At 38.4% G+C, this 13,596-nt stretch overlaps 1 protein-coding gene and 1 long non-coding RNA gene across 7 annotated transcripts in view; one reads left to right on the plus strand and one right to left on the minus strand.

Annotated features, from left to right (window-relative positions):
* LOC133097555 (uncharacterized) overlaps nt 1-13,596 on the minus strand; it is a 130,712-nt gene that overhangs the window by 101,071 nt on the left and 16,045 nt on the right. The window contains exon 2 of the long non-coding RNA XR_009702027.1: nt 9,293-9,386. This is a non-coding gene — a long non-coding RNA (uncharacterized LOC133097555). The remainder of the gene's footprint in view (nt 1-9,292; nt 9,387-13,596) is intronic.
* The window catches only part of ACMSD (aminocarboxymuconate semialdehyde decarboxylase), an 87,603-nt gene that overhangs the window by 59,045 nt on the left and 14,962 nt on the right, over nt 1-13,596 (plus strand). For 4 of the 6 annotated variants that reach the window (XM_061199429.1, XM_061199437.1, XM_061199462.1 and 1 more), the window contains 2 exons: nt 3,639-3,737; nt 8,399-8,478. In XM_061199429.1, coding sequence (XP_061055412.1) covers nt 3,639-3,737; nt 8,399-8,461 — 162 coding nt within the window. In that variant the 3' untranslated portion in view covers nt 8,462-8,478. Of the gene's footprint in view, nt 1-3,638; nt 3,738-8,398; nt 8,479-13,596 lie in introns of those variants that run through there. The other 2 variants (XM_061199455.1, XM_061199445.1) reach the window with 1 other exon arrangement.

Consider the following 13,596-nt stretch of genomic DNA (forward strand, 5'->3'; position numbering starts at 1 on the left):
ATTTGTGCTTCAAAAGATACAACCAATGAAGTGAAAAGAGAGCCCACAGAATGAAGAAAATAGTTGTAAATCATACATCTGATAAGTCTCTAGTATTCAGAAAATATAAAGAACTCTTACAACTCAACAATAAAAAGGAAACACATGGGCTTGAATAGACACAAAGGATGTAAGTAGATATTTCTCCAAAGACATACAAATGGCCAATAAGCACATGGAAAGATGTTCAATGTAATTAGTCATTACAGAAATGCAAATCAAAATCACAGTGAGATACCACTTTGCACCCACCATGATAGCCATCATCAAAAAGATGGATAATGACAAGTGCTGGTGAGGATTTGGAGAAATTGGGACCCTCATACATGGCTGTTGGGAATGTAGAATGCTGCAGCCACTGTGAAAAAGAGTTTCTCAAAATGTTAAACATGGACTTACCATATGATCCAGCAACTCCACTCCTAGGTATATACCCAGGAGAAGTGAAAACGTGTTCATACAAAAACTGCTCTGTACACAATTGTTCAGAGAAACAATATCATAATACCCAGAAAGTAGAAACAACCCACATGTCCATCATCTGATGAATGGATAAACAACAATGTGGTATATCTATACAATGGAATATTATTTGGCCCAGAAAGGAATGAAGTACTGATTCAGGCTACAACATGGATAAACCTTGAAAACAATATACTAAGAGAAAAGAAGGCAACATACTGTTTGATTCCATTCATATGAAATGTCAGAAGAGGCAATTCCATAGGCACAGAAGGTAAATTAGTGTTTTCCAGGGGCTGGAAGGAGGTAACAAGGAGTGCCTGCTAATGAGTACGGGGTTTACTTTGGGGTGATAAAAATGTTCTGGAATTAGATAGTGGGAATGATTACACAAATTCATGAATATATGAAAACCCACTGAACTGTACACTTTTAAAGGGTGAATTTTATTGTATGTGAATTGTATCTCAAAAAAAGAAGAGGGGGTATCTCCTACACCCCTGAATCCTAGTCTTCATTTGTGGAGACAACTAATGTTACTTGTTTCTTGGCTACCATTCGTGAAATAGACTTTATACATACAAACATATATTTGTGTGTCTATAGGTCCCTTAGTAGAAACAGAAGTATGAGCATAGCAGATACACTGTCCTAGACTTTGTTTTCCCCTCTTCACGATATAACTTCAAGATCATTCCTCTTTTTTTAATTAATTAATCTTTTTATTGAAGTATAGTTGATTTACAATGTCGTGTTAGTTTCTGCTGTACCGCAAAGTGCGTCAGTTATACATATACATATATCCATTCTTTTTAGATTCTATTCCCATATAGGCCATTACAGAGTATTGAATAGAGTTCCCTGTGCTATACAGTAGGCTCTTATTATTTTATATATAGTAGTATGTATATGTCAATCCCAATCTCCCAGTTTATCCCTTCCCCCTCTTTCCCCCTTGATAACCATAAGTTTGTTTTCTACATCTGTGACTCAATTTCTGTTTTGTAAATAGGTTCATTTGTACCGTTTTTTTAGATTCCACATATAAGTGAAATCATATGCTATTTGAATTAACTTTAGTAAATTCCATATGACAGTTATTACATTGTATTTTCTCAATTACAAGATCATGTCTTTTTTTCTTATTAATCAATTTTTTTATTGGAGTACAGTTGATTTACAATGTTGTTTTAGTTTCTGCTGTACAAGATCATTCCTCTTTACAATATAACTTGGTGATTATTTCATTACAGCATATGCAAGTATCCTTCATTCCTTTTTATTTTTGGATATGCTATAATTTAGTTTGATAGTCTTTTGCTGCTACAATAGTGTTGTAATTAACTTCCTTGATGTATTTCCGTTACATGCATATGGGTGGGATACTTTCTAGAAGTAAAATTTCTGGTTGAAAATATGTTCTTCTTATTTTGATAGATGGATTTATTATTGATTATTGATTTAATGTCTCTCTTACTAGATTATGAGTTTCCTAAGGAGAGGAAACATTTCTATTTTTTCCCCAAAATTTGTTCATTTATCACTGTATACTATTCCATTACAAAAATATATCATATTCTTTTTTAAATTTATTTATTTTTGGCTGTGTTGGGTCTTCATTTCTGTGAGGGCTTTCTCTAGTTGCGGCAAGCGGGGGCCACTCTTCATCGCGGTGCACGGGCCTCTCCCTATCGTGGCCTCTCTTGTTGCGGAGCACAGGCTCCAGATGCACAGGCTCAGTAGTTGTGGCTCACGGGCCCAGTTGCTCCGCGGCATGTGGGATCTTCCCAGACCAGGGCTCGAACCCGTGTCCCCTGCATTAGCAGGCAGATTCTCAATCACTGCACCACCAGGGAAGCCCTATCATATTCTTATTCATTGTACTTTAAAAAATTTATAGTTGATTTACAATGTTATATTCATTTCAGGTATACAGCATAGTGATTCGATACATTTCTATACATTACAAATGAATCACCACAATAAGTCTAGTAACCATCTGTCATCATACAAAGTTGTTTTTTTTTGGCTGCTTCTGCACTGGAACTTGGAGCGAGTTTTTGCACCTGCCCTTTAAGGATGGAGTCTCAGTTTCCAGCCTCTAGCTCTCCTAAACATAACACCCACTGGTTTTCAAAGCCAGATATTTTGGGTGCTTGTCTTCCCAGTGCAGGACCACCAGGCTGGTGAACTCAGTGTGGGACTTGGACCCCTTGATCCTCAGGGAGGACCACAGTTGTGATTTTCCTCCTGCTTATGGGTCACCATGCCAGGAATGTGGGTCTTGACAGTCCATGTCTCCACCGCCCTACCTGTCAAGTTGTGGTTCTTTCTTTATATCTTTAGTTATGGAAAAAATCTTTTCTGCTAGCCATCAGGTCATTCTCAGAGATAGTTGGCCTGTAAGTAGTTGTAATTTAGGTGTGACAGGAGGTGAGCTCAGGATCTTCCGACTCTGCCATCTTGATCTTTCTCTATCCCCATTTCTGTTTTGTTGACCAGAGCAATCTAGATTTTAGCACATTGCTTGACATAGTGCTTTACTTATTTGTAGACAGACAAGCCTGTGTGCTTTATTGTACAAAGTGTCAAATAGAAATTCAAAGCTACATCATTAAAAAGCAAACAACAATCTAGTTTATAGAGATGGTAATTGTTTGGGGGGGTTGGTTGGTTTTTGTTTGTTTGTTTTTCTTTTCATCCAGTTGTTTGTTTTTTATGTTTTCCTTTTAAACTCCAGTATATTTTCAAAAATTGTGCGGGTCAACTGCAAGGCATCATTTTAAGAAATATAGAATCCTTAATTTCATCTGAAGACATCAGCATGTTTTATTAAATAAACACCTGCTTCTTATATTTCAGTATTCTGCATTTCAGTTACTTAAAAAAAATAAGGTTGGATGGGGGTTGATTTGCAGCTTTAAGAGACCTAATAGCGGCACCTGCTGGAGAAAATGTCAATAAGTTTTGAAGCCATTAAATCTTAAAAATTTTAGATCAGTTTGTTTCTATTAATCAGGAAGAAATTTGTTATCTTACCATAGGAGTGCTTGTAATATGTAAATATAATTAAGTTTACAAGAGGTTCTTTGATGTTCTACAAAATTAGAGATAAAAGTGTTTTTTTCTTTTTTCAGGATAAAGTCATTTTGGGAACCGATTACCCCTTTCCACTAGGTGAGCTGGAACCTGGGAAACTGATAGAATCCATGGAAGAATTTGATGCAGAAACAAAGGTAGGTGCCTTTTACTTCATGATCTTCCTGAATTTTCCTGCTCTAATTGTGTTTGGTTTCAGAGCACTTTGCTATGTGATAGCAAAGAACAGAGAAATCGTTACATTTAATATTCCTAGAACTGTTACTTGATCTCCAGAAACAGCTGACCTATTAAAGGGCAAAGGAAAGTTAAAACGCTGAAAGTCAATCTAGTACAACTAAATTCATAAAGCCAAGAAAGAAAACTGTAAAGAAGCACATTATAATAATATATTTAGATTTGCATGTTAGATGAATAAGAGAAATGTCTAAATTTTTCCTTTAATGTTTCTGTTACAAATCTACCAATCTCAAAAGTTGTAATGATTCTAGTTATTTGGATATTGAGACTAAAGTCTTGATTAACAGAACTCAAGGATCTAGAACCCTCAAGTAACTGGATTTTTTTTTTTTCTTTTAGCATTTGACTTTTAGAGTGGCTAAATGTGCCTTAATGCTGCCACTGCCATTCTGTCCCCAAGGCTCCTGAACGAAAATGAGGTTAAAATGAGACTCAGTGTCCCCAGATTTCCTCTTTTGCCATCCCCTTCCCATTCCACACCCACCCCCAACAAAACAAGTTCTTCCTAAGACTTCACTGCCAATCACTACCAGGGGACAGGGATGGCCAAAAATGAAAACATGGGGATATATACATTCTTAACAAATCTTAAAAAAGTTTTAGTCATAATCTTTTTGCATAAGTCTTGGCTTTCTTCTAAACTAGAATCCAAAATTTCTCTTCAACTCTAATTCTCTGCTTTAATTTTTAAGGATATATTAGCTCATCACATCTTCTCAGTAGGCTTGAAGTACATGAACAGATGTCAACAAGGGTCCTTTTTCTTTTTTTTAGATTTATTTATTATTTGTTTTATTTATTTTTGGCTGCATAGGGTCTTAGTTGTGGCACTAAGGATCTTCATTGAGGCATACGGGATTTTTCGTTGCGGCACACGAGCTCTTCCTTGTGGTGTACAGGGCTTTTCTCTAGTTGTGGCGTGCAGGCTCCAGGGCGTGTGGGCTCTGCAGTTGTGGCGCGAAGGTTCCAGAGCATGTGGGCTCTGTAGTTTGCGGCACGCAGGCTCTCTAGTTGAGGCGCGCGAGCTCAGTAGTTGCGGTGCGTGGGCTTAATTGCCCCACGGCATGTGGGATCTTAGTTCCTTGACCAGGGATCGAACCTGCGTCCCCTGCATTGTAAGGCGGATTCGTTACCACTGGACCACCAGGGAAGTCCCAAGGGTCCATTTTGACATATACTAGTTGCAAGTTATTGACTGGGAGACCTAAGACTGCTTTAAACAGGAAGTTTCTCCTTTGGCACTTACCCACCTTAAGGCACTAAAAGTCTTGAATTGTTAAATATATACTTATTAAAGTAGTAAGCAATACTGTTTTTTTTACTTTTTATATCAAAGGTTGAGAAATGAAAAACTTTCTATAACATTAACCAAAATTATACTGAAACCAGATTACCCCAAGTATCCTGATAAAGACTTTAATGGAATAATAATAATTATTATTACATGCCTTTTGTTATTTACTTTTATGTGCTTATCACTTTCAAGTTTTCAGAAAATCTTGAATAAAAATTTTATATTGTCACAAATTCATGACATTCTGTATAAGGTTACTCATTATAACATTGTTTGTAATAAAACTAAAAACAATCTACAGGGGAATAAATAAATAATAACATATCCATACAATGGATTCTATACAGCCATAAAAAATATTAAGAATCAATTTCTAAGATATATTAAGTTAAGCAAGGTGCAAAAACTGCATATAGTATACTTCCATTTGTGTATGGTATACTATCCATTTGTGAAAAAAATTATAAACCTGCATATAAGTATCTGCATATATATGCATAAAATATTTCTGGAAGAAGGACAAGAAACTGATAACTCTGGAAAGAAAAAGTAGTGGTTGGGTAGCACTAGTGAAAGGAAATGTACGTTTTTATACCTTTTGAATTTTGAGCCACATGAAGGTAAAATTTCATTAAAAAATTTTAAATGAAATAAATAAATCCATTTGATGAGCACAACCAGCCTGGGAGATAGTCAGGCAAATGCATTCCACCATGTAGATGCAGAGGAGAAAAACGAGACTTGGGGGCTGAGTGATTTGCCAAAAGGGATATAACTGCTGGATTACAGCACATGGACCCAACCCCAAATCTCCGGACTCCAGGATCAGGTTTCCATCCAACACATCAAAATGTATCTCCTTCAAAGGATACTCAGTACCAACCTATTTTATTATTATTTTTTATTTATTTATTTATTTTTATTTGGCTGCGTTGGGTCTTCGTTGCTGCGTGCCGGCTTTCTCTAGTGGCGGCGAGCGGGGGCTCCTCTTCGTTGCGGTGTGCGGGCTTCTCATTGCGGTGGCTTCCCTTGTTGTGGCTCGTGGGCTCTAGGGCACAGGCTCAGTAGTTGTGGCGCACGAGCTCAGTAGTTGTGGCTCGTGGGCTCTAGAGCACAGGCTCAGTAGTTGTGGTACATGGGCTTAGTTGCTCCGCAGCATGTGGGATCCCCCCAGACCAGGGCTCAAACCCACATCTCCTGCACCGGCAGGCAGATTCCCAGCCACTGCGCCACCAGGGAAGCCCCCCAACCTATTTTTTTTTTAATAAATTTATTTATTTATTTTTGGCTGCTTTGGGTCTTCGTTGCTGCATGCGGGCTTTCTCTAGTTGTGGTAAGCAGGGGCTACTCTTTGTTGTGGTACACGGGCTTCTCATTGCAGTGGTTTTTCTTGTTGCGGAGCATGGGCTCTAGGCACACGGGCTTCAGTAGTTGTGGCACGCGGGCTCAGTAGTTGTGGCACACAGTCTTAGTTGCTCCGCGGCATGTGGGATCTTCCTGGACCAGGGCTCAAACCCGTGTCCCCTGCATTGGCAGGCGGATTCTTAACCACTGCACCACCAGGGAAGCCCCACCCAACCTATTTTAAAAAGCAAATAGTTTCTCACAGCAGCAACAGTCACTTCTGAATCTTCCTTTAGAGGAGGATGGCCCAAGTGTGAATCTGGGAAGAACCCTGAGTAAGAGGTCCCTGCCTCAAATTACCCACTCTGCAAGGCTGTGTGAGAACCATGAAGTGGTCATGATATATAGATACACACTAATGGTACGGATATTACACGACACCATACATGTTTCCTTCCACCCTCAGTTACATACCTGCCTTTTGCAAACGGGATATATATCAATTAGGGTATCACAAAATTACCCCTCAAATCACAAGAGTTCTTTCTGTGGAGATGATCTAATCTATAGCTGGGGAGAAAGTGAAAAAAAACTTGGGCGTCTTTTTCTCATGTGAAATTTATAAATGTACATACTTGTACAATTTTCTGAGACTCTTCATCTGTATCACTTTTCTTGCTCCAAAAGAGCTTACTTTTTATTCAGGGCCATGTGAAAGGACAACACATATACCGAGAAGGTGGTAGGTGGCTAGATGACTTCTGGGCACTCTTTCCAACTCTCTTATCTTACAGACCTAAAACTCACTGGAGGGTCCTGTAAAAAGAAAGTCATTTTCCCAAGAGGGTTTTCCCTGTTGTAATTCTCCTCCCCTCCTCCCACAACCAAGTTTCAAACTTAGATTTCAAATAGAGGACAAAGGGGGAACTGAAGGCAGTTAAAAGGTACAAACTTCCAGTTACAAGATAAATAAGTACTAGGGTTGTAATGTACAACATGATAAATATAATTAATGCTGCTATATGTTATATATGAAAGTTTTAAGAGACTAAATCCTAAGAGTTCTCATCCCAAGGAAAAAAATATTTTTTTCTATTTCTTTAATGTATCTATACGAGATGATGGATGTCCACTAAACTTATTGTGGTAATCATTTCATGATGTACATAAGTCAAATCATTATGTTGTACACCTTAAACTTATACAGTGTTCTATATCAATTATATCTCAGTAAAACTGGAAGAAAAAAAAGAACTTCATTCCTTTTGGGGCCTGAATATTCCATTTATGTATATACCACATTTAAAAATCTATTCATCTGCTGATGTATGCTTAGGTTGTTTCCATCTTTTGGCTGCTATGAACATTCGCATACAAGTATCTGAGTCCCTGTTTTTAATTCTTTTGGCTATATAACTAGGAGTAGAATTGTTGGGTCATATCGTAATTCTGTTTCTAATATATTTAAACTTATCATTCTATTATTTTATATAAAAAGCATTTGTAGACATCTTTCACCAGGAACTGTTATTATAAAAATAAGCATAAAACAAATATACATTTTATATATTACTTATAACATAAATACACATTATTTACATGTTTCAAAATTCAAAAAAATCCATTTTTTGTCCATGATTGTCAACATATTTGAGAAGTAGGGAAAATAAATAATAAAAGCATAAATATACCACACAACATTTATATTTTTGCTTTTAAAAGACTGTTCAATACAAATATATGAATATAATTTGAAAAACAGTGTGGTGAAACATGGGTCAAGAGATTCATTGTTTAACCTGCTAATATTTTTCTCTCACATTGGGGAACTGAGTTTTTAAAAACCTGATGAAGACACTTAATAAGTACTTTAAAACAACCATTAAATAATGCTTTAAAATAAAATCTTTTCTTTTTCAGGATAAACTCAAAGCTGGCAATGCTCTAAAATTTTTGGGTCTTGAGAGAAAACAATTTGAATGACTGAATTTACCACAAAGGCAAATTTCAAGAAGATATTTTATTTTTGTTTTTAAATATGTATCACATATGTATCACTAAAATCCTATTTTGAACACTTTTATCTAGAAATAGAATATATATCCTAAATTGTTCATAACAAAAATGACTCGTGCTTTTATTCTGAAAAGCAGTACATTATTTCATTTGCAAATCAAAAATAATTTTCCCAGTGCCTTTTAAATTAATGTCAGAAATAAAAAGCAAAATGTCATTAATGATTTATATGGAAAAAATAACAGATTCATCCCAGAGGGTTCAGGTAGGGTCTACTTTGAGCAAATATATGTTAATAGGGCCCAAATAAACTGTTTTTATTCACTTTTAACACCTTCCATTAGACCAGAAGTGGGCTGGGAGTGCTTTAGGCTCCAAAAAAATAAATGATATACATATTCCATAACATCTAGGAGCTTATAGCCCAATTAAGGAGGCAAAATACATGTTCATGGAATAATAACTAAGCAATAAAACATGCGTGTCACAGAAGTTTCAGTAAGAAAAATTCATTTGGATTCAAACTTTGGGCAGATCTTCACAGAAGCTGGAACTTGGGCTGAGTCTATAAGGATGGATAAGGCATGTTTAGGTTTGGAAGATAGGAAATAGATAGAAAGGCAAAACTATGGGAACATAGTTCCCATATGAATGAGAACTTACTTATTCTGCAGAAAAGTTCCAGTATATGATTTACTTTTACGAGAAGCTCTTTTAATTTAAAATATGGAGCAGAATGTTTAAAGAAGGCTGTAGAGACTGAGCAGGGCAATACCAGGGTAGCCTTGTTCTACTCACTTCATTTCTGGTCATCCCACCTGGGCTGCTGAAAATGAACTCGGTCCTGGGAAGGGTGATGAACATCTGTGGTTCATGTTCCTCTGGCTGAATTCTAAAATCAAATATAATTTTTCTAAATTACCCTCTTGCTTTCGACTCATTCATACTTCTTTTCCCTTCCATTAGTCAAGAAAATCAAGTTGAGTACTGGCATGTGATTTGTACTGATTTAATTTTTGCAAAACTACACCCATCTCATTATTTTTTCTTCATTTATTTAGTCTGTAACTCCATCTCTTTCTTGCTACTCCTGTTGCTTTCTAGGACTTTACCCACCCACCACTCTTACTCCAATCTGCCTAAAAAGAAAAACAAAGTTGCGTAAAACAGCAACATGAAGCATGTGTTATTATTTTTTTCCTTCCCCATTCTTTGGGGAAAATATCTGTTCCTTTTCAAATAGTATATATTTGAGCACTGTTAACACAGTGTTTAATGATTGCATTATTATGAAAAGTAACTTGATCATCTCATTCAGTATCATAGATCTATAGATACATAGCTTAAATAGATAACCGGGTATATTCATAGTCACAGAGTATGCACATGATGTGCCAGTACTGTAGGACAGTTCCAGACGCTGGGGATATAGAAGTTAACAAAAAGGATAAAATTCCTTCTCTGATGAAGCCTACAATCTGGAGGGTAAGAAACATAAATAAATGAAGGAGGACAAAGAAAGGAGGAATGGAGAGTGAGAGGGAGGGAGGGAGGGAGGGAGGAAGTAAGAGAGGGAATTCTTCTCATACTGATAAACATTATGCAGAAATTAAAACAAGGAAATGTATAGAGTGACTAGGGGAAGGATGGGAGATAAAACATTAAGCTGTGAGGCCAGAGAACACCGCTTTAAAGAGGACTTTGAACTAAGACTCGAACAATAGAAAGAAAGAGCCATGGAGAAGAGTCTTGCGGGCAAAGGCTGGAGCAGCAAAGGCTCTGAGGCAGAAAAGAGCTGTGGCAGAGCTCGTGAGCAAGGGGGAGAGAAGTAGGGACAAAGCGGAAAAGCTGGCCAGATAAGCAGGTCAAGGTCAAGAGTTTAGATTTTCATATTTTTATAAGAACCCACTGGAGTTTTTAAAATAGGTTTGTGACATGCTCTGACTTAGGTTTAAAAAGAAAACACATTAGCAGCTGTGTAGAGAATTATTTAAAGGGGTCAAGAATGGTACTAGGGAGACTAGGCAAGAAATGATGGTGACTTGGGCAGGAGTAGTAGAAAGGGGATGGTGAGATGGGGTTGTAGGGAGAAGCAACAGCACTTGATAAATGTGAGGACAAGGGGAGATGGGAAGGAAAGAAGTCAAGGTTGATACCCAGGTGTCTGTCTGTATGTGTGAGTGCACCACAGTTTGTTCAATCAATCTCCTACATTCGAACATTACATGTAATTTCCAATATTTTGCAATTACAAACAACACTGCAATAAAATTAAGTTCATTTCGTACATCATACATAAAGAAAACTCCAACTTTGATTTGATCAAAAATTTAACTCTAAGATTAAATGAAACTATGCAGATGCAAGAAAAGATGAGAAAATTCCTCTTTAATCTGAATGTAAAGAGGGCTTTCTTTCTTTTTTTAAAAATTTATTTATTTTATTTATTTATTTTTGGCTGTGTTGGGTCTTCGTTGCTGCACGCGGGCTTTCATAGTTGTGGCGAGCGGGGGTTACTCTTCGTTGCGGTTCGCGGGCTTCTCATTGCAGTGGCTTCTCTTGTGGAGCATGGCCTCTAGGGGCGCGGGCTTCAGTAGTCGTGGCACGCGGGCTCAGTAGTTGTGGCTTGCGGGCTCTAGAGTGCAGGCTCAGCAGTTGTGGCACACAGGCTTAGTTACTAGGCGGCAGGTGGGATCTTCCTGGACCAGAGCTCGAACCGTGTCCCCTGCATTGGCAGGCGGATTCCTAACCACTGCACCACCAGGGAAGCCCAAGAAGGGCTTTCTAATGATGTCTTTTCTGTGCAATAACTCTGGGGACATTTAGCCTCTGAGATGTAGCTAAAGGTATTAAACTCATCCATACCTTAGACACAGATGCCTTGACTCCTAGTTTTTTTCACTAGAGCAGCTGAGCAGATTTATTTTACCATCATGAGAAAGATTGGGAAAAACAGATTTAGGAAGAAAGAGAATCAATAGTTTTACTGTTGGACTCATTATATTTCAGATGTGTCTTAGACATTTAGGTAGGAATGTCCAGTAAGCAGTTAGGTATATTACTCTGGAGACTTCAAGAGGGAAGCTGTAGAGAGGCCATCAGTGTACAAAAGGTATTTAAAGAAATAAGACTGGATGAAATCACTGAGAGAAAAAGTAGAGCAGAGAACCAAAAGAACCCAGGACAAATTCCTGGGATTCAGCAGCATTTGGAAGTCGGATGGAGGTAGTCAGCATTGAAAACTGAGTAGTGCCCAGTAAGGTAGGAGAAAAACCAGAAAAATGTGGTATTCAGAAGCAAGGGAGAGACAGTATTTCAACAAGTCCTAACAGCTTTAGGCATTAAAAAAAAAAAAAAAAAAAAAAGCTACAATACTATGGTACTTTACAGAATCACATGCTCCCAATATAACTCAATCCCTTTATCCCAAAATAGTTCCACTTCCTATAGTCCCAACTCTGATTAATGGCATCACCCAGTCACCAAAATTCTCTCCTTCACCCATATCAAACCTGACATTAACTCTGATAGATTCTGCCATTTTAACACATACCTTTCACTTCTTATCTATTCTTTCTTCCCTAATGCTCCCAACTAAATTCAGGCCCTCAAGTCTCAGCAGGACTATTGAAATAATCTCTTATGTATACCCCTGCCTCTTGGCTTAGTCTGGTACAATCCATCTTCCACACTGCGGCCAGAGAAAATTCTCCAAAGTATGTATCTGATCGTATTGCTTTCTCTCTCTCTCTCTCTCTCTCTCTCTCTCCTTCAAAATTCCTCAGGACCTAAAGTGATGGTTTCTAGGCTTTGGGATTTCATTAATCAGTACCTCCCCCTTTGAAAACCTGTACTGATATTTCTACTAGAACATACTTCTCATTTTGGATTGCAGCTGCTATCTTCCCACTGGACTGGGACTTCCTTGAGAGCAGAAACTATGACTTCATTCACTTATGCGCTCATTCACACACATTCAACAATATTTATTGAGGGTCTATTATGCACCAAGAACCACACTAGGTCCTGGGATAATGTAAGTAAAAACAAACACAGTTCCTGTCCTCAATTGTGCTTATACTCTAGTTAGAGAGACATGTATCAAATAAGCAACAAATTAATATAAAACTTCTACCATTGGGCTTCCCTGGTGGCACAGAGGTTGAGAATCTGCCTGCCAATTCAGGGGACACGGGTTCGTGCCCTGGTCTGGGAAGATCCCACGTTGCCGCGGAGCAACTAGGCCCGTGAGCCACAACTGCTGAGCCTGCGCGGCTGGAGCCTGTGCTCCGCAACAAGAGAGGCCGCGATAGTGAGAGGCCCGCGCACCGCGATGAAGAGTGGCCCCCACTTGCCGCAACTGGAGAAAGCCGTCGCACAGAAACGAAGACCCAACACAGCCAAAAATAAATAAATAAATAAATATTTTTAAAGAAACAAACAAACAAAAAAACTTCTACCATGACAAGAGCTATGAAGGAGAAGCATATAGTGTATAGAGAGCTTAAAATAAGGGATTTGAGCCAGAGTTGGGGAGAGAATTTTCAGAAGTGTTGCTTGAGCTGGGATCTGAAGAGCAGACAAGAGCTAAAAGGTAGAGAGGCAAAGAGGAGAATGAAGAATATCTGAGGCAGAGGAATAAGAAATAAGACCACTGGGGCTGGAGGAGAGAAAGCAAAACATTCTTGGTACAAAGTGACAAGATCACGTAGGGCCATACGTTGGTTGAGGAATTTTATCTATCAAAAAGCAATGAGGTGGCGCAGTGGTTGAGAATCTGCCTGCCAATGCAGGGGACACGGGTTCGAGCCCTGGTCGGGGAAGATCCCACATGCCACGGAGCGACTGGGCCCGTAAGCCACAATTACTGAGTCTGCGCGTCTGGAGCCTGTGCTCCGCAACGGGAGAGGCCGCGATAGTGAGAGGCCCGTGCACCGCGATGAGGAGTGGCCCCCACTTGCTGCAACTAGAGAAAGCCCTTGCACAGAAACAAAGACCCAACACAGCCATTAATAAATTAATAAATTAATTAAAAAAAAAAAAAAAAGCAATGAGGTTTTCGGGCTTCCCTGGCGGCGCAGTGGTTAAGAATCTGCCTGCCA

This window comes from Eubalaena glacialis, chromosome 1 (assembly GCF_028564815.1).
Source record: "Eubalaena glacialis isolate mEubGla1 chromosome 1, mEubGla1.1.hap2.+ XY, whole genome shotgun sequence".
NCBI lineage: Eukaryota > Metazoa > Chordata > Mammalia > Artiodactyla > Balaenidae > Eubalaena > Eubalaena glacialis.